Consider the following 27,981-nt stretch of genomic DNA (forward strand, 5'->3'; position numbering starts at 1 on the left):
ATGGAATTTGAAACATCTCATTAGCTGCAAAGTTATCGTAATGCACTATCATTTGCTTTTTGCTTCATCAACATTCGCATACGCATTTTAAATAAACTCGGCCGATTAATATTTCGGCGTATTTTTAAATAATTAATTTTATTCTCACGAACGATAAAGAAACCTTGAAAGTTACCAAAACAAAAACTCTGTAGGTAGTTGAACAATTTTAAAACTTTGCCTCGTCGCGTTTGCAAATCAAAACAATTACTTTTCGTGATTGAGAAGCAGGCAAATTTCTCATTCTAAAATGTTAGCAAACTTGACTATCCCTAGAGGCTCGATAGCATCAAACATCACTAATGAACAGCGTATCATTGCGTATGCATATTTTAAAACTTTCGTGGAAAACTTTTCCAAAATAACGGTAGCGATAGCGAATCTCTTTCTCCCTTGTACGAGTAGGTACCTATAGGTTCCGATCCTAATTAATTAGGGAAAAAAGAACAGAACTCCGCTAGAAGTAGTATACTGATCACATATATTTTTTTTTCATATCCAAAAATAACATAACAAAGTGGTCAACACGTCAGTCGTCAGTCCAATCGTATTTAAAGTTTACTCTTAAATTAAAAAGTTGAAAAAAAATCACAAAGGCAAGCATTTAAAAAAAAAACTAAATAACTTAATTATATAGGTAACAGAAGAGATAGTAATTATAAATGCACGAAATGAAAATTTTCCTTTTTAAGTACAAAAAAACAAGTGATGGAAAAACATGGAAAGGTTTTTTTTTCATTCGACCGAACGTACAATGCTGAGAAAGTTTGAAAATTATGTAAATTATTATTATGTGAATAATGAAAATGAAATCAAATATCGGCGAGTATTAGTTACTGAAACGGGGTCTTTTTGTCGAGAGGAAAAAAAAACAGAATAAAACGATAAAAGAACAAGAAAAAAAAGTGGGAAATTTAAGTAAAATTATGGTAATATGATAACATTTTGGTATCTAAGTAATACTAGAATCAATTAAAATTATTAAAATTAATCATCGTACAAAAAGGAATTAATTAAGTTGTATAAAAAAGTACAAAATACATGAAAAAAAAATGGAAGGAAAATGTAGCTGATATTTCTCCAAATCATTTTAATAAAGATATCGGAGGTAACAAATCACTTTGCGGGTATTTTCCCAGCAGCATAGCGGCTATCCATTTAAATTGCTCTTCTTTATTTATCCCAGCGATTGTGTATCCAAAAAATGGCGTTTCTTTCGATCTAGGTAAAAAATAAATGAACAAAATATGAATACTTGGATGTTCAATATGGAAGTATTTGTAGAGTTTAAAACGAAACTTACCGAATTGGTTTCTCACTCTTATCGATGAAGGTTATCGACCATCTGAAAAAAAAGATGATTCATGAATTTTTGAATAATATAACTTACTTTTTAAGTATGTATTGGGTATTTTGATTAATATCGTACATTCTGAGTCATTTTTGAAAAATAAAATGATAACCAGATGTTGAAAAGATGCCAGTAATGATCCAATTATCGATTGAATTTTGAAAATAATACTTAATGATGTCGAAAACCTCACGAACACGTGGACATGAATCGATGAGAAACATGTTTCTATCCGAACTTGATGAGTAATACTTAATTAAGAACGAAAAATAGATTTCTAATCGCCTCGGTATGTAAGTAAAGAAAGTGTTTTCTAATTAATTGGTAACATCTGGTTTCTTTTTCGAACTAGAATAAGTTTACATGTAAATCAATGGTAGGTACCTTGTTTTCGGATCCCTTTTCGGTTCGTATCCTAAATACCATATGATATCTTCGATAGGCCATTCTTTAATTTTTGAAGAAGTCTGAAACAAAAAATTCAGGCATACAGTTACAGTCTAATTAATTCAGTGGCAAACTGCAAAATCATAAAATTCATATACAAAAGTATAGGAAATGACTGTGTCTCGACAATTTTCACCCCTTGTACCGGGTAAGGGATATGAGGGGGGGGGGCTGCAATGAGTCCCAATATAATATCAAATTCAACTCGTTGAATTCAAAAATCGCCGTGACAATCTCGTCCGAAGAAAATTCTCATTCGGAAAATTTCAAATTTAAGGCACTCCTCTCCTTCGGATCTTGAAAGTATAGGTATTTTTGAACTCATCGAGGTTGAATTATATGAAAATGACCTGCAGAACGACCAGATGACCAAATTTTGAAAAATGGGCATTCGAACCATTTTTGAGTCCGCCCTCCGCCTGCTCATCGTGAAGTGCAGTTAACTTACATTTTGCCAATACTCAATTAAGTATAATTGAAAATTATATTCAAAATGCTTCGAAATTACCTTTTTGTCTTTGAAGTAATGCAATTTAGCTTCGCTAAATTCAAATAAGTAATTCTTGAAACTCTTCATTTTTCTATCAGCGTATTTCAACTCGCTACTCACGGTTAAGGGTGCTTTAGCCTGCGAGAAAATTTCACTTTCATTAGACGATATGTTATATTGTTATTCAGGTTACGTAACGAGTAGAGTAGGTACTCCTGCATCCTTTAACCGATTACCAGCTCGACATAATGTGCAATGCTGCACGTCTCTATTCTTTATATAACTACGAGTGTATGTACTTAGGTAATTTGTAAAACCCGTACTAACCAAAGGATAAACTTCTCTAATGATGCTATTAGCGGATAATAGCAAATAATTATCTTTTCTATCCGCCTCATCCCAATATCCCCATCTGAGTACGGTATCTAGAACACGTTCGCTGTGATGCATCGGTCTCATTAACGCTTCGTTACAAATTACCTCTTGCAAACAAAGTTGATGAGGTTCGGCTTTCATTTTGGGCGCCAGCTCTTCGCAAACCGATTGGCAACATTTGTTGGGGTCGATCTGGGGGAAAAAAACGATAAAATGAAGCGAACCTTCAAGTGAAAAATAACCGATAATCGAATCCACCAAGATCGTACGTATGATTTGTTGCTTACCGATACATTAACGTATTCTCCGCTTTCTTTCGAGTTCAAGTAAATCCACACTTTTAGGTCTCCGGATGGTTTGAATGATTGCGGAATAACCGAATTCGAGTTACCGTATCTTTCTAATACTTCGCGAATTTTATTCTCTCTTTGGAGTTCCTCTTCATCGACCAGAAATAGTTTCGGGTAAAGAGATATTAGATCAGAAAGTGCTTCACATTCACGTTTAGACCATTGATTCGATTCGCTATTCTGTAAAAGAAATTATAATTATTAAAATACATACGCGTTTGAAATTGCATCTAAGTAAGTGCAGCGTTGTTGCAAAAATATAGCAGATTGGTGCCTATTTGATTATTTTCGAAAATCACAAACGTTATTTTCCTGCTCCCAGTTTCACTTTTGAATGGAAAATTTTTCAATAAATTGCCAACTTCATTGAGCATTGTTTTCTTTCTTTTTTTTTGAGGAAGGGGGGGAATACCAATTTTTAAAAACCTGCTGGGAGATTCAGGTGCATACCAAATTTCTGCTGTCTAGGTCAATTTGTGATTCCCCCCCCCCCTCATTTTTGGATCAAATTTCATTTACAAAAATTCACCAAAAATGGAAAAATGCATTTCTTTTGATTTTACTTTGTTCGTTTTCAAATATTTTCTGCCGTTTGCGATAACCTCCTTCTCATACAAAACTGACACTTTCGATTTTGAAAACAAAATAAAAATTTTAGTAGGCACTGAAAATTGAACGTTTTAGTAGAGATCTTTTATCTAGAGAACTCAGAGAACTGCATGTATAGGCAATAATGATGAAAATCAATAACGATTTTTTAAAAAAATAAAATAAAGAAAAAAGACATTACTGCTTTCTTTGTTCATGTCTTGTTTTTGATGTTTTTTTTTCTTTTCAAAATTGCCAGTAAGTATCTTGCTTTTTTATCCGAGTTCCAAAAAAGTTCTGCTTTTTGCTAAACAATGTGAAAAGGTTCTCTGTTTTCTTCATTTTTTCAATCAAACCTCCCCTTCATCCATAATTTTTGTGGTTTTTTTTTCTAGTTCTCTGTGGAAATTTAAACATTTCTCCCCTCCCTTCCATTTGAAAAAAATTCTCGATTTCTTCGATCAAACTTTCTAATTTTCAATTAATTTTATTGTGTTTTTTAGTCTTCTTTGAAATTATACAAAGGTTTTGACTTGAAAAATTTTTTTGTTTTTTAAATTTCGTTCTGATCTTTTCGCTCACCAAAAATAAAAGAATTTTTAAAATAAATTTATTTAAAATTTTTTTAAAAATTTAAAACTTTTCAAGTCGCTTTCTTTATTCAGTATCATGGCACAATTCCTTGAATCTACCCCCCCCCCTCGCCACTATAACTTGATTTTTAAAAAATGATTCGTTCAACTTCGCTATGGTAAAAAGACTTGATACAAAAAACAGAATTTCGTCTCTTCGTATCTCTTTGATTTTAAGAGTCCTTGAATTTGCGTTCTCGTTTAACCGTTGAAATAGTATAAATATTAATTACGAGTACAAATATTTTCTTTCACACGCGATATGTGATAACTAGTAACTAATCATATAGCCTCGTAGGTGGATAATAATGAATGAAAAATTATGCTCGTTATTCTCGATTGGGTACTTACAATTATTACACGTTATCTAAACAATCCGTTTGTAGAATGCGTGAAAAATGTGAAAATTAAAACGTAAAAATTTTAAATTACATCGTTCGTCGCAGAAGAATTATAACGCATATGTAATACGTATTAGGTATATCGTCTCAAAACAGAATAATTATCTGATTCAGCAGCACTCAATGTGTGACTCGAGTGCTCAGAACAGACTGAAAGACTCACCTCAACGTGCATCAGAGTTGGGCCCCAAATAGCGGCCAAATTGGCAACGGGCATTAAATTTTTCTCGTGTTCCTGATGGATAAAATAAAGATGTCCTATTAATTTACGAACGGTTACGTAATTGACCGGTTTTAATTGCTCCAATTTACTCCTATATAGCGATAATTTATCTTCTTCGGAGCAATTGACCGCTGAAAAAAAATAGTAAACAATTTAGTCGAACGAATCGCCGTAAAGAAAAATACAATAAACGCAGCTCTCGAGGATTAGCGTAAGTATTTTTACCGGATGCTTCGCAAAGATGTTTGTGTAATTCGGTTGTGAGCAAAGGCTCTGGCAAGTCTCTGAAGAACCTTTTCAGTACATTGGCTACGTCGTACTCTGTGTATTCTTGTCGGCTAATTTGAACTGACCAGCTGTCTTGTCTGAATAGAGACAATAATTTGGTGACGTTGGAATTGGAACCACTGCGTCGGTAGATTCCTTCCGACATGCATCCTGTAATCAGAAATTTTTTTTACGATTTATTGGTTGGTGTGATGTGTAATGCTTATGGTTATTGCTTGAAATTACCAATACGCGTAGATATTATTAGGCTGTTATCTCGCGTCCTATTTTTAATGCATTACCTTACTCTATTATCTTTATGCTTGTGCAGTGCGCGTGCTGTCAGTAGTTAGAAGTATCGAAATAAACCTATACTTATAATTTGAACAAAGACGAGCTGCGCAGAAAATTTTTCGTCGTGTTGAGTGTAGTATCTTTCTGGTGCGTAGTTTTAGTAGTCAGCGATTTTCTCGTTTTAAAAACAATACCATACCATGAGGGAGAAAGGAATGACCATGTGTCAGCTTAAGCTATACCAAAACATGTTCACGAGTATTTTATCGATGTAGAAAAATAGAAATGAAAAGAAAGCATAATAGTATAGTTATCAACGTTTCTTTGATAAGATTAAAATTGATGATTGTTCGACTTATACGGTATTTTTCTGAGGTATTAAATATCAACTTTCCCTCCTCCTGATTTATGATTGATTAGTCATGTTTATGATGAGGAAAATGACTCAACTCGATGTAAGGTAATTTTTTTTTTCATTTTTTGTTAGATGAACACTCATTTTTATTATCTTCGAAAAACCTAGACCTACTTACATACAATATTGTTGACAAAAGAAACTCGAAAAAATTATATCTACCAATCAAAATAGTACTTCCTGAACCAAAGAAAATAAGGATAAAATTTTTTAACACAAAGTACTTGAATTTATAAAATTCTTTCTGAGGAGATAAGGGAACTTTTCGAATCCGACAAACCCAAATTGCACGAGTAGGTATGCAAAAACACATGGCCAGCCAAAACTTCAGGTGCTAAAATGTATTTCTCGATTTTTGGTAATTTTTCGAAAATCCAACCAAAAATGGGGAAAATATTGAAATTTTACCAAATTGACTAGTATGTACTTGTACTAAAAAAGATTGAATTTAGAATGCACCCCATTTTTGACCTCCAGAATCGACTGGAAACAATTTCACACCGGGTTGAGTAATTCTAGAGGCTTCAGCCGATTTTTGATAGTAAAAATGTCTACAAAATTTTACCCAATAAAGTTTAAAAGCTAGAGTTTACTCTGCTTCCATAATTTCGAAATGTTGAGTAAACCAAAGGTGGTTTCAAGTCGTTCTGGAACCCGCAGCAATATTTTGACAATTCCAGTTTTCAAAAGGAGAAAAAAACATTATAAACAAATCTGTCCAAATCAATTTGGCGTGTATAATCGCGATTTGGGCTTGTTAATAACCCGCTTGACCTCTTACACATCATTTTTACAAAATTCGTGTGTGTCAGTTCGGAATCATATGTTTGGCGATTTTTTTTTGTTGGAAAAATGGAATTTCCAAAATGTGGTTGGGGGCTCCAAAATTGCTTGAAAAAGTTTTGACCGATTTGTGTCAAGAGGAGAGGAGGGTGAATAAAAGTTGGGTGTAGCCAAATTTCAGTTTTCGGTATCTTTTTGGTGAAATTTCGATTTTTTTTTGCATTTTTGGCCATAGGGACAAACTAAAGGTTTTGTGGGTGAGTGGGAGGGGGGAGGGGGGTGCGATCGAAAATGAAATTTTCATTTTTGCAGACGGAAAACAAATTGGTCCAAGCGCAGCGGTGGCAAAAACTTTAAAAAATTCGTATTTTGATAGATGAAAACACTATGGGTCATTCCATGCCAAATCGGCGGATTTTTGCACGAGGGTTCTTCGATTTTTTTCAAAATCAGATCTTGTGTAGAGGTCATCAAACGAAGACGAATGACGCAAACCGGACATTTTTTCGATTTTTTTTGACGGAGCTGTGGCGCTTCAAAGTTCTCCAAAATGGCCGAAAATGGAAAGTTTCAGTTGCGAATTGCTCCAGTTGTACGTGGTATAGAATTTTGAACTTTTTTTCAAATTGTAGTACTTTGAGAGGGTAATCGACGAATTATGTCAAAATCAGTGTTGCCACTTTCTGAAACCTAAAAAACTCGATTTGAAAACTTATAATTTAAATATAACCACGATGTCCACCAGTAAAAATTCTGAAAAAATTCTCAGTTTTAGTCCTTTTTATGTAGAATAACATATCAAAAAATTGGAGGGCCAAAAATTGGAGGGGCATTTCTTTTCATTTTCGAGAAAAAAAAATTACAAGTTTTATTTTCATTGCAAAAGTACCATCAGAAACCTAAAAAATGAAAATTTTTGCATTTTTGAAATATTTTATCAATGTGTAGACGAATATGTGAAAAAAATCCCCCTCACCCCAATTTGTCTACGAATTGACATTTTTCGTGCTATAATTTTATTTTATGAGGGAAATGTATTGAAAAAATGTCGTCGCCGTTAAAAAATTGGGGTGACGGGGATTTTTTTCACACATTCGTCCACACATTAATAAAATAATTCAAAAATGCAAAAATTTTCATTTTTTAGGTTTTTGATAGTACTTTTGCAATGAAAATAAAACTTGTAATTTTTTTTTCTCGAAAATGAAAAGAAATGCCCCTCCAATTTTTTGATATGTTATTCTACATAAAAAGGACTAAAACTGAGAATTTTTTCAGAATTTTTACTGGTGGACATCGTGGTTATATTTAAATTATAAGTTTTCAAATCGAGTTTTTTAGGTTTCAGAAAGTGGCAACACTGATTTTGACATAATTCGTCGATTACCCTCTCAAAGTACTACAATTTGAAAAAAAGTTCAAAATTCTATACCACGTACAACTGGAGCAATTAGCAACTGAAATTTTCTATTTTCGGTCATTTTGGAGAACTTTGAAGCGCCACAGCTCCGTCAAAAAAAATCGAAAAAATGTCCGGTTTGCGTCATTCGTCATCGTTTGATGACCTCTACACAAGATCTGATTTTGAAAAAAATCGAAGAACCCTCGTGCAAAAATCCGCCGATTTGGCATGGAATGACCCTATGTTTTTTATGTAAAGGGTTTGATTTTTTCGAATTCAAAATTTTAGAATTTAAATGAGGGTTTTCAGATAGGTAAGTGTTTCCAAAAAAAAAAAAAAAAAAAAAAAAAAAAAACAAATCAACCCGAATGAATTTAGGGCAAAAGCTTTCAAACATTTGAGTTTCGAGAATTTTGTTGATTTAAACATTTTTTTAGTGTGAATAATATATTCTTAGAATATTTGATTTTGTAAACGAAAAACTAGCTGATCTGAGCAAAACAAGGGTCGAAATTTTCAAAAAATGATTTTGAAAATTTTCCTGTGAAATAAAGTTTGACTATGTTAATTTTTTTAGCGTGTGTGGGGGGAGGGGGTCCAGTGAGGAGCTCTCAAAACATTTGGTTGAAAAATGTAGTGAAAAAAAATGAAGAGATTTTTTCAAAAAAAAATCCGTAACTAGATACTTTTACCTAATATGACCGACTCTAGTAATTTTCAATTATGGGGGAGGGGGATCAATTTTTACAAATTTTATGGCGCTTTTTGCATTTTTGACAAATCATCGTTAAATTTTGAACATTTCTGATAAATTCTTGGTATTTTTCAGTAATCTAAACACTTGAGCAGTCTATGTAAAATTTTACCCAATGAGACATTTTCTCGAATTTTAGTCGCTTTTTGATTATCCGTCAATTTTTGATGTTTTTGAGTGATTTTTACAATCACTTTTACAATTTTTATGATTAGTACTTTATTTGTGAATATTAATTTCTGGCTCTTTATTAATAATGGAGATCGTCAGAATTTTTGCTTTTGCCTTCGACCATCATTATTTCATTTATCTGTTGATTGATCAATAATTTCATAACTATAACTAATCTTCCTCAATTTTTCTTTGTTTCAGGTGAGTACATACAAATTTTCTTCCAAAAATTATAAGTTAGAATATGAACTCCCGTATGAGAATAAGTAAGTAATTTTGTAATCCTTTGGAGAAAAGTGACGTTTGAATCGAGGCGATCTGATTTTCCGAATACGAATTTGGAAACAAGATCAAATTTTTGAGTTCACAAAAGATTTTGATTTTTAATGAATTTTTAAAAAAAATCAAACTCGAGTTGAAAATGAAGAAAAATCAAAATTTTACCAAATACACCAAGAGAGCTAAAATTGGGTGTATGTCCTGTTTTAAAGCCTTCAAATCGATTGGAAACGGTTTCGAACCATTTTGAGTGGTAGTAAAGGTTGTGAAAAAGTAGTGATTTTTTTTCAAAAAAAAATCCGTTAGATACCATGCTTTGTCAAAATTTGTCGACTTTTTCAAAATTGGCAACTTCGCCCCCCACCCCCCTTTGGCTTGTTAATTTTTCACAAATTCACCAAAAGATCGAAAAATGCACTTTGGCGCCCGAAATTGTGGCTTTTTGACTGCTGGTATATTTTTGTATGCTCTTTCAATCCAGCTTCATCCTGTTGAAAAACTTTTCTGCCAGTTTAGATGTTTCCCTTATTGTCAGATGAATTGTTCTTCAATTTCATCATCGTGATTCGTGAAGTTTTCAGCATTCTAGTCCACAATACACATTTTACAATGATGTATGCTGCACTTCCACAAAACGCCCACGCTCCTCGAACCCTGCATCCAAACGTGGAACATCATTTTCCCCATTCATCTCGTCGCTTCGAAGCTGTATCGGCCTACCTGGCCATTGGCAAAACACGCACCTTGATGACAAACAACATCGTCCGAGTATGTACAGAAACAGAATAAATTATCGAGTAGGCGAGTCAGCGAGTTAGCTCGTTCCTCGTTCTCATAAAGGATGATGATGCCACACGAGCCAACGACGACGTCGTCGTGCTCGTCATCGAACGTGGTTACTACGTTATAATTATTAATTATTACCATACCAGACTAGAGCCTGGAATGACCTGCAGTCCGGTTGATATTACGTACATATTCGTATTTATACATATTTACGTATAGTACGTACTCGTCGTAGATGTACGACTATAGCTACATCAACCAAGTGGCAATCCTACCGCAACATTCCTCAACTACGCATACATCCTACAAAAATTAATCCGACCATCGTACATATTATCGACCAATTAAAGTTACTGTTTTAAAACACTATTAAAGTGAAGAACAACCGCAAGTTGAGTCTTAATTAAAGCCGCAAAATTGCAACTTGGCTGCCATTTCTTGGCCGTTTGCTGTAGGTATACACTATACAGGGTAAAGTCGCAAGTGTTTGTGGCACGTAGTATGACGGACACGGTAATGTAATGTCAGTATGTTTATGTTATGTCATACTCGTATACTAGGTATATGTACTTGTACTATCGTGTATTAATACGTATCTTGTTTACGATCCTTCTTCCCCTCTTGCATTTTGTTATTTTTTTATTTTCCTTGTAAATAAGATAAATTGCGTTTTACGAACGATACTCGCGAGTCGTACATGACCTCTCGATCCGCGCGACCGCCACGCCAGATCCCACAAAAATGAATGAAAATTTTTCACGTGTCAATTCGACCAGTGACATGGATGGAATAGTCGAGTGTTTGTACTCGTACTGTGTATCAAGATGCCTTTCATTTTCAGTCATTAAACTTATCGAATGAGAGAAAAATAGATGCGTTGTTGCGTTTACCGGAAGTAAATAGTTAAATGTGTACATCTGCACGTTTTACATCAGTCAATTAGAATATAGTAAGAGCATCGGTTGATGTTTTCTTCCTCTCATCCGATTCAGTCATCTCTCGTAACCGATACGCGTACCCTAAACTATCAATACCAATACCATAAAAAATCCTTGTCGCGTTTCCATAGCTTGGATGACTCATAGCTATGCAGGTACAGGTACAGGTAGTGTGAGTGGGTGTCAGTGGAGTAAGTAGAGGTTACGTGTACGTATAGTTCTAGTTGTGCCTAGTGCCTGCCTACCTACTCCACAATATGTAGATTTATGTACATCTAGTAGGTACTCGTACATATATTATTATCTTCATTACGAAACATTCGGAAGCAAAAACTGACACGCATAGATGACGATTTTATAGAAAAAATTTACCTATGGTAGTGATTGAAAAAAAAAGAGACGAAAAACAAGCGTACAAATCGTACTAAAACTCGATCCTTTAGCAATAATACAGTATACCTACTAACCATTCGAATGGTGTATAATTACGTTCGGCTAACACGCACTCCTCCTATTTATATGCTGACGACGATAAAACTATATACACGTACGTATATGTGGACTAGATATTGTACAAACCAAGTTCTACAGCACATAGGTAGACGTAGAGGCAATGACTCATTGTTCAAGGCGTAAGTAGCTTTGTACATGATTTCAATATCCACGACATACGTGATTATGTACTAACTTTATAAAATAGTGAAATTTATCAAATACGTCGTCGTTCTTGAAATGAAATTTGGAATATTTTGAAAAATTTCATTTTCATGCACGCGAATGATACTACTCGACGTTCGCATTGTTTCGAAAACCATGCAAGGGGTTTATGACCTTTTAGTTAAGCTATAGCTATGAGAGGAGGGATAGCTCTTGAAAAATCAAATACCGATGTGAGCTTTTGCGATTTGGAAAACCCCTCTGTTCGAATTCATGACCTGCAATCCTTCAAAAAATCTGAAAAATCTAGAAGAGCCAGGAAATTTCGGCCTTCTGGCTTCTATAGTGAAGTTATGGTCGAAAAAATGTGAAGGAGTTCTATAATTTTCAGTTCAAGGTGAAAAGGTGAACATTGAGGAATAATCGTCGTCCTCGCGAATACCCATTTGAAAAAGAGATTATGTGCTCCAAAATTTTTTAAAACAGCGATCGTTCACCTTATAGTCCGGCATATGACAATAGGAGTAATTGCACCCCCCCCCATCGATCCTCCGGGACAACTTTTTTCTTAAAGAGGACATCCTAAGGAACATTTTAAAGCAAACTTGCCCAAAAAAAAGTTGGCCTTACTTACAAAATGGCGGCCATTTTGACTGACAGGTCAACCGAAATAGCAGATTTTGCGTTGCAACATAGGACTTGCACGACATTTTTCAAACTTTACAAAGGTAGATCGAAAGATCATGCAAAAATTCATCACCTATAAAAATTTCAAGCGCTAAAGTGCGTTTTTCGATTTTTGGTGAATTTTTGAAAATCCAATTTAGGCCAAAAATGAGGGAAAAAATCAAAATTATACCAGATTGACCAAGAAAGCTGAAATTTGGGATATACCCTATTTTCGACATGCCAAATCGATTGGAAACGGTTTCAAACCGTTTTGAGCAGTTCTGGTGCCTCCAGCAGATTTTTGAAACTTTAAATTTTCACAAAATTTCATCAAGTGGAGATGGAAAGCTGAAATTTACTCTACACTCCAATTTTGACACCCTCCGAAGACGACTTCAGGTAGGTTCAAGTCATTTTAGAGCCTCCAGCGACTTTTTTGAAAAATACTGGACCCTCCAGTAGATTTTTGACACTTGAAATTTCCCCAAAATTTCATCAAATTGAAATGGAGAGTCGAATTTTTTTCTGCAAACTAATTTCAATACGCTACGAAGATGACTGCTGGTGGATTTCAAGTCGTTTTGGAGCCTCCAGCGACTTTTTGAACGGTTGTATGGCGTTTTTTGACAAATTGAAATTTCCCAAAAATAGCTGGAAGCTTCAAAACCATTTGAAACCACCATGTAGTCTACGAAGTAAATTTCAGCTTTCCATCTCCACTTGATGAAATTTTGTGAAAATTTAAAGTTTCAAAAATCTGCTGGAGGCTTCAGGAATTTTCAAAAAGTCGCTGGAGGCTCCAAAACGACTTGAAATTCACCTGCAGTTGACTTCGTAGCGTATTGAACTTAGTTTGCAGAATAAATTTCAGCTTTCCAACTCCATTTTGGTGAAATTTTGTGGGAATTTCGAGTTTAAAAAATTTGCTGGAGGCTCCAGAACTCCTCAAAACGGTTTGAAACAGTTTCCAATCGATTTGGCAGGTCGAAAATAAGGTGTATCCCAAATTTCAACCTTGTTGGTCAATTTGGTAAAATTTTGATTTCCCCCCTCATTTTTGGCCAATAGATTTTCAAAAATCCACCAAAAATCGAAAAACGCACTATAGCGCTTGAAATTTTTACAGGTGATGAATTTTTTCATGATCTTTCGATCTACCTTTGTAAGGTTTGAAAAATGTCGTGCAAGTCCTATGTTGAAACGCAAAATCTGCTATTTCGGCTGACCTGTCAGTCGGAATGGCCGCCATTTTGTAAGTAAGGCCAATTTTTTTGTGGGCAAGTTTGCTTTAAAATGTTCCTTAGGATGTCCCCATTAAGAAAAAAGTTGTCCCCTTAGGATCGGCGGGGGGAGGGGTGCAATTACTCCTATTGTCATATGCCGGACTATTACTAAACTTTTTTTTTTCTACGAGTACAAAATTATACCTAATTATTAGAATACCTTACATTTGAAATAATATAAGAGTCATGGAACGAACTTGGAGGAAAGAAATTTTGGCTGGTGATTTGTTCAGATCAAGATTCAATCGATTCGATAGATCGAAAATAAAAATGTACTAAAAATCGAAAAATGCACGTTAGCTTCTGAAATTTTGGGTGGTGATGTATTTTTGCATTCCTTTTCGATTAGCGCTGTCTATTTCAAAAAAAAAGTTCTGCCCTATTGCCTGTTAAAATTCCTCGTTGTTAGCTTTTGGGAATGATCGAATCCAAATTTTCAAAATAAAAGTTACATATACCCCCTTCTCCGCCTTGATCCTACCTTCTTAAACACCCGTGAAAATAGTTCGCGAATCAACGAATTGATCTGGAAAACTGAGGAAAGCCAGAAAGAATAATTTCTCTGAAAGACTGGACACCTTGTATGCTTATAATCTTTGAAAGTATGTATAACTATTAACTACCCTTCAAAATAGCTACATTAAATGGTAGATATGATGGGTAATATACGCACCGTGAGCATAGATGAAATTAACGCATTTGTCGACAATCACAGGTATATCGTCTTTGGTTAACTGCTGGTCTTCTAGTGAGATGCCATTATCTATAGCAGCCGCTCTGATGACTCTGTGCCACTCGTTTGTTTCACTAACGCGACCCATTATTAAGTATAACGATTGAAAAACAGTATCCAACAAAATCATCTGTTTATTTCCGTCAGTCGTTGGAAGAGATGCTCCTTCTTGAATACCTAGATTCCAAAAAACAAAAACAAAAAACAAACACTTGTAGTCGAGTATAGTGCTGTGTGCGTGTGTTACCTTATTAATGACACACGTGGACGTTTATCTCATACATCTATTATTATTAAGCTATCTTCAGAAATTATACATGTGTAACGATTTTTAACTCCTCTCTTCCCTTCTTTCAGTTCATTCTTCGACGTTTTCGTAATGTCGATGCGATATCTTGTGTTATGTCTTAGTCTTTGTGTGCACTCGAGTGTTTACTAATTCGATGCATTACGTGCCACATGTAGTGATAAGTGCATGATATTTTCTTCTAGTCAATTTTTTAAAATGAAATTAACGTTGGTAATTTTTTTTCTGAGTTGCTAATTGCAGCTTATTGTCTTGTCCTTCGAGTAAGCGAAATCGAGATGCATACTCGTATTTCGAGGTGTGAAATTATTTGAAAAATAAGTGGTCAACACGGGTCACTGTTCTGAATCCGAGACCGTAAGGTTATTGTCGCGTTATTTGCATCGCCCCCCCTTCCCGCCCTTTTTAAAAATAAAATTCACGCGAGTTTTGGAGAATTTTTTATACCAAGTACATGAACAAAAATGAAAGGCACACCTCAAATCGACCACTTATTGTACTTGGTTGTAAAATTGTACATAAAACTCACGTCATCATTCCGTGTACCTAGTTGTTGTTGTTCATTAGAATTAAAATTTGCCATTTTTTTCTGTTATTCCACTTGTATTTTATGTGGTTTATCTCTCACATTTGTTGGGCTATCGACCTCGGCTCATCTTCGTTGTACAGACACAATGCACTTGGAGCATGTAAAAATTCTCATGTATGTACTCGACTACTTGTACATAGTAGGTTTAGGTTTAGGTGCGTTTTTAGCATGCAGACGCGGAGTGGCCAATCGTCGTGTTTTTATAACTGAATCATACATTTTAGTTAACACAATCATATGTACGAGTAGACATTAGACATCGGATGACGATGAGTGAGTGAGTAGGCAATGTGTGTAGTTTTTATAAGTACTGACGCGACTCGTTATATTTTCCATGTTTGAACTCAAATCACCTCGCACACACACGAACCGGAAAAGAAATGATGTTTACACGAAAGTGCACTAGATTTTAAATTATTCTTACGAGTCGTCGAGTAGACGCGTCCGAATTAATAGAATGCTTTTCGCTTTTTCCCCCTTTGATAAGACCCGGTTAAATCTGATACGAACCAGAACCAGTGCGTCGCGTATAATATGAGTGTCGAGTATGCACTCTGTGGCAATGTATGAGAGAATGCGACTGCGAGATCGCATACCTTATCCTCATCAGCTTCATCGACATTCGACAAAACTCAATCGTAAAAATCGAATATTCGTAATAATAACTTACCCACAGATCTGGCTTTTCGAAGATCAACTTCGACTAGTTTATCGCTATCTTTTTGGCTGTAGACGAGGGTGCGTTTTTGTAACAGAATCCAACAAGGAGTCCAAGCACCACCGATTCCTTCCTGTACGACGAAAATAGCAAAAAAAAAAAAAAAAAAAAATGAAAATTCATATCGTACGAATGATGATGACTAATACATATTTGGTAAAATGTACGAGTAGTAGTATGGTTAACCTTTAACCCGTCTGTCGTCTTAAAACAATATACTAGATAGATAAAGTGGCCCATTTGGAAAAATAATTTACGACTCGACTCGTACATTATGTCGTACTGGACGTTAATGTGCGAGGCCTTCGTTGTTGCTACATATTTCTAACAATACCTAAACTCTTTGTACTCCTGTAGGTAGTTAATTTTTTTTTACCTTTAAAAAACACCAGCCGGCTCTCGAGTAATTGGCTGCGTATCGAGCTGGGAAAACTGACGTTAAATTTTCCAAGATTTTCTGCATCCAAACTCGACGATCGGTTGTGCTGAGTGATCCAAACAAATGAGCCCGAGATCGTCCGGATACAAATATCTCGAAACAGTAAAGGTCTTCGTTCTCGTTACTGTTAAAACATGAAACCATACGAGTATAGTGAATAAAATTGAAAAGAACCCAAGGTAATTGATTGTGCATGTGCAAAAAAAAAATTGACGAGTGAAAGGCCCCCTTTTATTCTTTGTAATTTAATACGTGCGTCCAAATCACCGCATGTTCACTTATTCATCTAGGTCTATGGTATATTCTTCTTATATGTTACATATGTACTGTGAAGGTGCGTTCAATACCAAGGTTGGCATAGAAAAAATAACAATGAAGAATGGGACGCTTTCTTCGAGATTTATCAGAGAAAAAAGGTGAGATATCCTTTATTTGTGAGAAGAGAAAATTCACGTCGTTTATAAGTTGCATATTTTTAATCGAATCAACTTCGTACAATGATTATAAATAAGATCAAGGATCGTTTTTGTTAACCCTTTAATGTTTCACAGTAATTCAGCGATAAATTAAAAAAATTTTCAAACGAAAAGCGAAACACTCGCGTCTTGTCAGGTTTTTAGTTATTTTTTCAAACTTTTTTCGGTTACTAAAGCTCTTTTTTTTTGGGGGGGGGGAGTTGAGTACGAGCCCTGAGATTTTCTCATTCCAATTTCGTCGCGATGTGAAATTTTTTTCTGATGAGCTTCGAAATTGTCAAAAAAAGAGAATGAGATAGTCTACTGCGTTTGAATTTTTTTCTGAGGTTCTAAAAAAATGGGAGGGGGGAGGGAATTGGAAAAATTTCAAGGAGAAACATTTTGTGTAGCCAATTATCAATTTGAACTTTCGTTTCTTTGGTTTTGGAAATCTACAAATCCTCAATTTCCAAAGTGTGGGATGCCTCAAATTCAATATTTTTTTTGCACATATGACGATTGATAAATTATTTTTTGGCCATGAATTTACTCGTACGTACAGCTTTAACGTTTCAAATTGGAAATTCGTTTGAAATTTTAATGGGAACTTTTTGAATTCTGGGATTGTCATCTGCAGTGATAAGATGAACCTGCGTAGGAGTGTAGCATCGAGCACATTTCCACGAAACTATTCCAACAATGAGTTGGGGCTACGTTTTTATTAACCCCAACTTATTGCTCAGGCAAGAACAGGAGATGAAAAGAACCAATAACTTTTTTTTTCAAACATCTTTGGCAATTTTGATATGGTTTTATTTGTCTACCTCCTGAATACTGAGCAGCTCTCGTTGAAATTTTTTTTTTGGAATCTTCAGTTTTTCCCTACTTCAAAAATTCTGCCAAGTTAGCTCATTTTTTTTTGATATAGACACTATAATTTTTGATCTGTTTCCACTCGTATCCGCTGCAAAACATTAAAGAGGAAGAATTCGTGATTTTGACTAAGTACATACTCTTTGATTCAAAAAAAAAAATCTCGCGTGTCATTGTCAAGGTTTCATTCGTAAACGAATTTGTATCTGATTTGCCATTCTATGGCATCCGTCTCCTATTTTTTCCACGTTATCAGTCGCCTAAAATTCCGGAGAACCAAATGACGCTTAATATTTATCTCGTATTTCCTCGTACACGCCGTACTCGTATGTCTAAACTCTGCAGCTGCATGCAGCATCGTTAAAAGGACGGAAAAAAATCTCTTCCCGCTCTGATTAGGTACAGGAAATAAGTAGAAATCATTTGTCGGTAGACATTTGAATAATTCTTTCTCGGAGTGATGGAAAACAATCGCGATTTGATAATTTTCATTTAAATTCGTAACGTTTAATTTTTCTGATTTAAAAAAAATGCCAAGTTATAAATCGCGTCGTGAAATAAAAATAAAATCGTTTAATCGTTTCGATTCTTTGTACTTTTTTTGAATCGTGTCAAAACATACCCAAACAGTTATTAAAGTATTAGCCATGCTTTAGAATACAATCGAGAAGAATTAGCGGATAATGAATTTTTATAAACTTGTCAGTATAAATTACGCGTAGGTAAGGTAGGTAGGTAAGGCAGAGGTACTAGGTACTTGTTAGACTTACAACCATAACATCTAACGCGCCAGCATATATGACATTACATATACGTACTTAGACCTACGTATTTAGCAGATTATGAGAAAAAAATTATTATACTTCGTATTGTATTTCAATTGCGATGAACTCATTCCCAACACGATGCAAAAAAAATCCAACATTACCGAATAGGTAGCCAGTTATAATCCTCTGTATGAAATATTCTTTATTGTATTCTGTTAATGTAAGTAATTGAACGGAAATACACATTAATTACTCATGTTGAGAGAATTTTGTCCGATCATCAAATTTTCTGATATTTTTTTTTTTTCAAATAATCAACAACGGTAATTTCCATGGTAAAGTATTACTCTTGTAAGCGGCGCCGCGTTTTTATCATTTACTTGGAATACCATAATTCGTGGGTTGGTAATTAATCGGTCGTTTAGGCATCATGATTCATCAGCGAATATTTTTGGAGAATTTTTTCATGCTCCCCCCTCCCTCTCCAATGTTATCGAAACGAGTGGGATTCAAGGTGTAAAACTGAATTTTGACCAAATTGGTGCATCGATGAGAATATTTTCAACCTCCCTATCGAAAGATCGTCTTCCAAAGCTCGAGTTTATTGTATTCGTACTTTTTATCAAAGATGCAAGTTTTGATATATTTGACTCTGCCTAATGACCGAAAATACTATTTTACGATCTGGAAAAAAGAACAATCATATACCGAAAGTCTTCAATTGTTTATAAGGGTAGGGGTTGTAAAGCAATATTTGGAACTGTTTGCTGGGTTCCGAATGTTCCCATCAACCCGCATAATAAAATATTCATTAGGTACATACACAATCAAAATTAATTGGCAGATACTCGATGGAGAGATCATGAAGTTTGCATTAAAGCATATAGACCCAGATATAAAAGGGGAGTTCTCTTGAAAATATATTTTTGTAACTATTCCTCATTCGATGATACTCGTACTTATTAGAGTACCTACTTCTGAATTTCTACGATTGGTTATCGATTTCCTTGAACCATCGACAAATTGTATGAAAATTTTCACCCTTGGAAAAAAAATGTCAAATTGAAATCCAACTGGTGCAATGAATTTGAAACACATGTATTTAGGTAGGTGTTTGTTTTAGCGCTATACCTTAGCATATGTGGCCGCTGAACGAATCCCGAATGTGACCTACTTCAGTTGTCAATTTGAAAAGCGATAACATTTTTGTCAAGTAAATTTGTTTAAGTAATTGCTGCTATTGCTAATATTTTACTGCCTTCTGGTTTATATTTCAACAGCTAACTTGGACGTGCAGTCGTATTCGTTGCCGTAGCGGCATTTTTACGATGACCAAACCTGCGTATTAGGTAATTATTAGGTGAAGAGAAGTAGGAAGGTGATTCGGTTTACGCCGGGGGGGGGGAGTAATACGCGTAAATTTAGAAAAGAATTTTCGTTCTTTGCCGAGCATCGTGTGATTTAAAACACGTAATTATTGGAAAATGTTCTCTCGTGTCGAGAATTTTCATGTTCTGTTGTACTTTTCAGCTTTTCTGCTATAGTTCGTAAGTCGGAGTTTCTTTTTTATTGGATTAGAAAAAAATATTGCCGAAGAAAAGTGATTGAAGAAATACGAGGTTGAATCAGTTTTAAAAATAAGTACACCAGGCTCCAGGATTGAAAATGTGCCATTCAAGCGCCAAAAAATGAATGACCTGCTTTTACGTGTGTCTGTAGATGATATGATGAGTGATATGAGATATATGCAAAGTGGATCATATTCATTCAAGGTCGAATCAGCTTTTACGATATTTACTACTGTAAAAATTTCTTGATGGGGTTCGCAAAATCAGAGGGCACAGTGTCCCAAAATTGTATCCAAAATGCAAAAAAAATATCAAAGAGCGTTCTCTAAATTCGCATTACGGAAATGTTTGTGAACCTAGCTTGACATATTCGTTCATTATCGTTCCAATATTGTGAAGATTTGTTTTTGATTAATTAACCCTTAAAGGCCCAAACCAAACTGGAAGTGATCAGAAAAAATGCTTTCAATTTGTTGAATGGAACTTACATGAATATCACTTTAATGTGTAGTATGCCCCCCTGCCCCTCAAAACTATTTCGTAAATGAGGGGTCAATTTTTTCAAATGTTTGTAAATTACGAAAGAGCAAAATACCTAATTGGCCCAAATTTGAGGTAATATTATATAAGGTAGAGTGGGGTAATTGCAAAAACGGGGTAATTGCAAAATTGTAACCTTATACAAAAAAATATAAATTTTCTGGTTGTGCCAACTGGGGGGTGTCAAAGCAACAACCTTTACCGACATATTCACCTGGTCACAACTCGCGAGGTTCAACTTGTCACTCCGCAGCAAACACTTTTATCAAAGCATGTTGAAACCACTCATAAGTAAAGTTAGAGGTGTTTTTTTAAAAAATGCATGTGAAATAGAAAAAGCTGCCAATTTATCTGGAATTTTCACGATTTAGGGTCATGAAGGATTGAAGTTTAAGGTAAGATATCGCAATTTGAAATTTTTTTAAATTTTGGCTGTAAATTGCGTTTTTGCAATTACCCCAGAAAAAATCGACTCGGGGTAATTGCAAAAACGATTTTTTTTTTTCATTTTTGCACTTACCACAAATGTTTTTTTGCCCTAAATAACTTGAAAATGGTTCGAAATTACAAAAAAAAAAAATAAACTTCCACGGTCACATGATGAGTTACACGTTAGAGAAGTGATTACCAGTTTTAATGAATTTTTAAATTATTGCTCCTTTTTAATGTTTTACTGATATATTTGACGAAAAATGCATTTCTATGACGAGTTTTTTACATGAAAAAACATCAGAAATGATCAATAGTTGATTTTTTGTTCATTTTAGCGAGTTTTAAAAAAAATAATTTTTCAACATTTTTTCAGTCCCCTAAAAATTTTTTTGGGAAGTGGAAAAGTTATTAAATTTTTAACCGAATCAAGACCACAAATACATCAAAAGTTAGCAAATTACACGTAGAATACAGTGAGTGTGTTGAAATTTCAAAAAAATGAAAAAATAAAAAAAATATCGTCCACTTTTGCATTTACCCTAACATGGGGTATTTGCAAAAGTCAATTTTCAAATTTTCAAATTGCAATTTTTTCCACGATTTGTGGACCAAGTTGTACCAAAATTTTACCATTGATAAAGAACCCCATGAAGTATAAGTGGTACAAATTTCAGCTTCATCCATGCAATAGTCTTCTCACAGCGCCCTCTCAAAGTGTCACTAATCAAAAAGTGCTTTGCAATTACCCCACTCTACCTTAATCGCATTCCACGCACCTAATTATTGAAAGCAAATCCTCGATGAGCCCCTTCCCATTTTTGGTGGGGCATAAATATGAAAAAGTTGAGGTAAAATACAGGCCAACGTCCTCCATTTTTAATTTTATGAATTTGTTAATATGCTTTCACAAAATATAATCACAAAGGGTATACGCAGTGGGGTACAGAACAATTTTTTCAATTTTCGATTAACTGGTTTTGTAAAAGTCACTGAAACATGAGATCAGAGATGTGAGTACATCAAGATCAAATACTGCATATGAGAATACACTTCACTTGAGTAAAAAGATACAAAAATTATAAAATGTATAAACAAGCATGCCTTAGCTTTTTCAGGACTTTTCACTTTCAGTTGCACTAATATCTAAAGCTCATCTGAATAAATTTTACCCATCATTCGTAATTTGGATGAAGTGAAATTTTTCCGATGATGCCATTTACTCGACTAAAAAATTGGACACACATAGAGGAATCATGATTAGTTACAAAAATTTATAACCATATTCGAACGTAGCATGCGGAGTGGCTGAACTCTGGTGGTGAAATTGAAAAGGTGCGAAAAGGTGAACAACAAACCCTCCACTATCCCCTTCGCCAATCTCCAAAACGCATACCAATTTCTCGAGAAAACAAAAATAAGAAGAACCCGGCTGGAAAATCAGGGAACCCGGTTGGGCAGCAGGCAAAAAAGCCCACGCTATGAAAGAAACAGAACAGGCTGAAGTCTGTTCAACATCTACTTTGATGACATGATTAAGGGATGGCTGAAAACCAAGCCAAAAGGGCTAGACATCAACAACACCCATGTCAATACCCTGCTGTTTGCTGATGAGCAGGTGGTATTTGCTGACAACGAAGATGACTTGCAGAGAGCAATGTACAACCTTCAGAAAGTAGCTGATAAGTACGGAATGAGAATCTCGTGGTCAAAAACAAAGGTGATGACCTTCGAGGGGAAAGAGCCAATACGCAGTAAAATTGTTGTAAATGGACTGCCAGTGGAACAAGTGAAAAGCTTAAATATCTCGGATGTGAGCTGTCATATCGCACCTCGGGAGTTATAAGGTCACATCTCAAAAAAAATCGATTTTGATGTTTTTGCATTTTTGGGGTTTGCATGACCCCCTGCAACCAAAAATAACACTTTGAGTCGGGTATGCTGCTTAGATCATGTAAAAAATGCAAAGGGCCTAACTCAAAATTTCTACAACATTGCAAGTTGTTTGGAGTTATAAGGTCACATCTCAAAAAACTCCTCTTTCTTTGAGTAAAATTTGCACATACAAAGTGTCAGAAACCAGTTTCGATAGTGTTGAACGTTTTTAAGATGTAAAATAATCACAAGGAGTGTATTTTTTGTAGGTTTGTTCCAAAACAAAAAATTTTTAAAATAGAACATTTTTCAGAAAAATTAATTTGCATATATATTAAAATTTTAGTTTTTTGGGAAAAACTCAAAAACTAAGCACTCTAGAAAAAAACTAACGACATTATGTCGATTGGAAATTTAATTCTCTACAATTTTGTTATCATGAAAATTTTTTTGGACGCTTTTTTTCGCCTCCAGATCACTTTTTATGAAAGGTTATAACTCAAAACTTTTTCCAAACATTGAAATATTTCCTCTTTAGGATTTTATTTTTCAAAGTGTTCTTATGCTAAATGAAGGTAGGATACCCAATCTTCAAAATGACATGCTATTCATTCCTCACAATTGATTATAAGTTGATGAAAATAATGAATCAAGTTTTAAAAAAAAAGAAAATCACTCTCCTGTAAAATTTCACTTTTTTGAGATGTGACCTTATAACTCCCGAGGTGCGATATGAAGGAGAAGTTGACGCACAACTTGAGATCAGTGAATTCCTGAGAGTAAGCGGAGCAATAAACCGAGCCATACCTCCAAGAAAAGTCCGAGTTGAAACTCGAATAAGAATCTACAATACGCTGGCAAGACCAATGCTGCTATATGAAAGTGAAACATGGACAATGAGAAAGGATATAAAAAGCAGAGTAACTGCAGTGGAAATGAGATTCATGCGAGCCACAGCAGAATATACTAGACGAGATAGGAAAAGGAACGAAGACATCCTGAAGGAGCTAGGAGCAGAGCCAGTCATTAGACGAGTGAAAGATTACAGAAAGAAATGGTGAAAACACGTTGACAGAATGCCTGATGAACGGCCCCCTCGAGAAGTCAAAGAGTACACTCCAACTGGCAGGAGGAGTAGAGGAAGACCGAAGAAAAGACAGTCTTGATGATACATCGGCGAGCAATTCTTCTACGTTTTCCCAGACGGGCTGAACAGCTCACCTAGTCAAAGTTCAATGATGATGATGATGACATTTCAATAAGAAAAGTACCACCCCATCTGTCCCACGGAGGGTTGGGAAGCCAATGATGGCATTTTTCATCCTCCTCATTTGTCCAAAATCAGGCTTTGTTGATGTGAAATTAACAACTGCTATTTTTTCATAAAATGTCAAGTACATACATACAAAAAATCGGAGGCAATGAATGAAATTAATCAGTAGTTGGAACTAGACATTTGGAATGAATTTTATAGACGTTCGTTCAGTATAGGTGTAAGCGAGTGAACGAGAAAATGTTGACCCGACTGTATACGTATAATAAATTACGACGTAAGTTGTAATTTTATCGTTAAGAAAGGTATTGGTAATGAGCGAAGTACAAAATATGTGGTATATCTTATATGTAGTTAGAATGCGCAATACGCTCTTACCTTAACTTATGATCTTGCATTAGAGACACGCTGAAAACGCTGTTGAGTTCGATAGATTCCTTGGACGAGTCCTTATCGGGCGAATAATAGAGCTTGCCTTCTCCCAGGTGACAAGTACGTTTGACGAAATCCTTGGGTTTGTCGCCGGATGAAGGAGATTTCATCAGTTCGCCTCTGTGAAGGGTAGCGGTGATCGGGTGCACGATTTCAGGCTTGGTCAACATCGATTCCGAGCTACTCTTGAACAGCGGTCCGGATTCTTTGTGAAAACTATGGGATACTCTTCTGATAACATTCGGAGACCAGTTGGACGTGGTGGAGACGGCTTCCAAAGCACGTTTCATGTTCGACCAAGTGCTGACGGTGGACTGACGTCGAAACGAGTACTTATTTTTGATTTTTTTCGTTTCTTCGCCGGATGAGACGACTTCTATGAAGTGATTATCGTGAACCGGCGGCGAAGACGAATCGGTGCTCTCTTTGGTGGTTACGTTATCGTCGTTGTTGTTCTTTGCGAAAGCGGCCGAGTTATTACAGAATAAGTCTATTCCGCTGAGGGACAGATTATCGTCGTATTCGGTGGTGCACACGTTATCGTACAAAGGATCGAATTCGTCGATAATGGATTTCCAAGGATGGGACGAAAACGAAGCGCTATCGGCGCGCGGTGCCATGTTCCAGTTCTCGTAGGCGGTTTTATTCGGCATGTAATCGAAGCTGTTCACTTCGACGCTATTTCCACTGCTTCCGGTCTCGCTGCTCGATGGAAAGATGGACATGGAGAGCATCGTGTTGCGAGTACGAGTAGGCTTCACGATATCATCCGGAGAGCTGGAGCTGGTCTCGGAGTCGTTGTCCAGGTCGTACTTGCCGCCGACCGCATCCGTACCGTCGGCGTCGTGTTTATTCTTTTCGGATAAGTTATCCGAATACGAAGACTGATCGGAGAACATATCGTCGTACATGTCTGCGCGGGGAGGCGGAGGTGGAGGGTATCGCGGCGGTGGAATATCCTCCTCGTCCAGCGAGGTTCTCGAGTCGAAAGCCGAATAGCTCCTGCGAAGCGGCGGAAAAGCGAATTCGATCGCTTCGAAGATCTCGCTGGCTGGAAAAATCGATCCATCTTCGGGAATGTTTTCTTCTTGGATGTTACGAATTTCGCTACTAGTGCGACGACGTAGCGCTTTCTTCACGATATTCGAGCTGACTGCTTTCTTGGTACCTTCGATTATACTATGACGACCTTTGTCGCTGGCTGATCCGATGCTCTTTAAACGTTTACGAAAAGATCCTTTGATGCTGCGAGGTCGGCTACTTTCCGACGATACGGAAGATCGATCGTCGTCGCTGTTCATCGTGCTGCGGGCGCTGGCGGTTATTTGATACGATATATTAGTAGTTTTTGAATTTACACCAGGAAAACTACCACCATTCGAGTGTATCGGCGCTTCTGTATGGTAACCTATTCCTGTTAGAACAGAAAGAAAAACGTTTTTCGATGTTGATTCAATGCTGTTATTAACAATGAAACGTACCGGTGTTTACTATTTCTACTAATTCGACGAGTGTAAACATAAATGTGTCTGTTGTTTTTCTTTAATTTTTTTTTTCAATAACATGGGATATCTCCGTGCATTGTTAATTGATAGTAGGTAGTTGTTTGTACTTGTAGGTATGTAGATCCAGCGATTGAATTTTAAAACAAACACACATGTTTGAAATTTGTCCGCGGGTTAAAGTTTTTAATTCATAATTATTATCGACAGAAGTTCGCGGAAAATAACCGCGCCGAAGGATTGTATGGAAGTATTATCAAAGTAAAATGTTTGAAGCGTAGATTATATACTTGTACCTAGTTTCGCAATGCACGATTTTTATTTTTTAGCGATAACGAAAACACATTTTTTTTCAATCACTGTAATACTCAGGTTCTAGGTAGAGCAATGTCGTATCAACTTTCCACCCATGTGAATCCGTGCTTCCAGTTCAATCAGCAGTACGTGTGCTTACGTTCTTATAGCATCGAAAAAATTTCACACCTTGGGGCTATATAGTCGATATACATAAATCTTTCGCGAATAACACGTCGAATCGTCGCGATAAGGCGTTTTATCAATAAATAAAATTTGATTTACGTACTCGAAGAAATGACTTACATTACAAATTGACTAGGCCTATGGTCATCATCACCGCAGAGATTCCAGTGCTGAGATTTCAAACTCCTCTCGATGTGTTAAGATAATGGTATGATCGTGTACGTTGACATTAAATCAGTTTCATGGCGTAGCTGTGGAAACTTCGCGACTATTATATCTCTACTGAGATTAGCACAGCTCGATTGTTGTATTCGGTGATTAGAAAATTAATTAAAAAATTCACACCGAAATGAAACCTAGGACATTGTACCCGACCGACAGAACAAGCACATCGAATTGTGAAATATGAATCACTGACACGGAGCACAAACACAAAGAGTTGTTCGAACACCAGCGTAGATTAGGTTTATCAACAACAAGTATTTTTTTTTTATTTACATTCGACCGAGAATCGATGTTGCCCGTTGTTGAGGTTGAAAAAATGCGTAGTTTCTCGGCGTTTGTTGGTAACATTGATGTAATGGTGAACCTACATTGAACTTTAAACTTTCAAAATTGCATTTATTTGAAATTATCGATACCCAGGTATCAAATTTTTGTGCTTTGAAGTGAATATTCGCGTTAAAAGGCGAAGATGTTTCAAAGTGCACCTTCATTTATTAATTTATTTCGAATTTGTGACGTAAAAAACAGAATTTAGGATTTTTCGAAGGATCATAGGTGGGAACTTTCGTCTTCGTCCAAGATGGTCGTTTTGTGTTTTTTATTTTTAATTATTTCGTATTCGTACGCAGTTGAGGGATGATTTTTTTTTTTTATTTTTCTTCAATTTTTCATTTTTCAATGTCTCATTAATGATCCAGAACTGATGAAAAGAATCTTTCTCTATACCAAATTCCATATTATATTATTGAATGACTAGGTGTAGTTTTATTTTCATTTCAAAAATGAGCTTCTGCCTGCCATTATTTTCTATCAGAATTGAAAATATTGTTTACTACTCTGGTTCTTCAGTTGAAGTATTCGATCGAAATAAAATAAGTCTTCCCAAGTGCAAAACATACTTCGTACATTCTTGATTTGAGTAGTTTAACTATTCAACGACAAATTAAAGTATTTCCTAATTTCACATTGATGTTATGACAGAGAAGTAACAATGATTACTTAATGATAACTTATCGCGTCGAAAATTAAAGTGACATGTCTAAGCAATGAAATTAATTTTTATAGAATATAAATAATTTGTATTCGAGTATCATTGTTGCATTGTTGCATTAATCAGCGCATTATGATAATGGATAATCAGTAGGGCTAGGATTTTTATGCAAATGCTTGTCTGAATGCACT

The 27,981-nt window shown here is 35.5% G+C and overlaps 2 protein-coding genes across 4 annotated transcripts in view; one reads left to right on the forward strand and one right to left on the reverse strand.

Annotated features, from left to right (window-relative positions):
• Pkn (serine/threonine-protein kinase N) overlaps window positions 1–27,981 on the forward strand; it is a 137,160-nt gene that overhangs the window by 20,321 nt on the left and 88,858 nt on the right. The window lies entirely within an intron of this gene.
• Window positions 504–27,045, reverse strand: RhoGAP15B (RhoGAP_ARAP and RA_ARAPs domain-containing protein RhoGAP15B). Its single transcript, XM_065369710.1, has 13 exons — window positions 26,695–27,045; window positions 24,539–26,006; window positions 16,318–16,504; window positions 15,894–16,014; window positions 14,268–14,504; window positions 5,122–5,334; window positions 4,837–5,027; window positions 2,990–3,232; window positions 2,655–2,894; window positions 2,346–2,465; window positions 1,775–1,857; window positions 1,343–1,384; window positions 504–1,260 (listed from the first exon to the last, which is right to left on the reverse strand). Exons 2-13 carry the CDS (start codon window positions 25,891–25,893, stop codon window positions 1,125–1,127), a joined length of 3,168 nt encoding a protein of 1,055 aa, XP_065225782.1. The 5' UTR covers window positions 25,894–26,006; window positions 26,695–27,045; the 3' UTR covers window positions 504–1,124.

The sequence above is a fragment of the Planococcus citri genome, chromosome 5, assembly GCF_950023065.1.
Source record: "Planococcus citri chromosome 5, ihPlaCitr1.1, whole genome shotgun sequence".
In the NCBI taxonomy this organism is placed as follows: domain Eukaryota; kingdom Metazoa; phylum Arthropoda; class Insecta; order Hemiptera; family Pseudococcidae; genus Planococcus; species Planococcus citri.

Excerpts from the sequence above, each read along its gene's own strand:
- RhoGAP15B (XM_065369710.1), bottom strand. The coding sequence starts at position 25,893 with ATGAACAGCGACGACGATCGATCTTCCGTATCGTCGGAAAGTAGCCGA. Across the intron at positions 16,505-24,538 it reads ATGCAAGATCATAAGTTAAG|TAACGAGAACGAAGACCTTT; the intron begins GTAAGAGCGTAT and ends ATGTTTTAACAG. Across the intron at positions 16,015-16,317 it reads CCGGCTGGTGTTTTTTAAAG|GAAGGAATCGGTGGTGCTTG; the intron begins GTAAAAAAAAAT and ends TTCGTCGTACAG.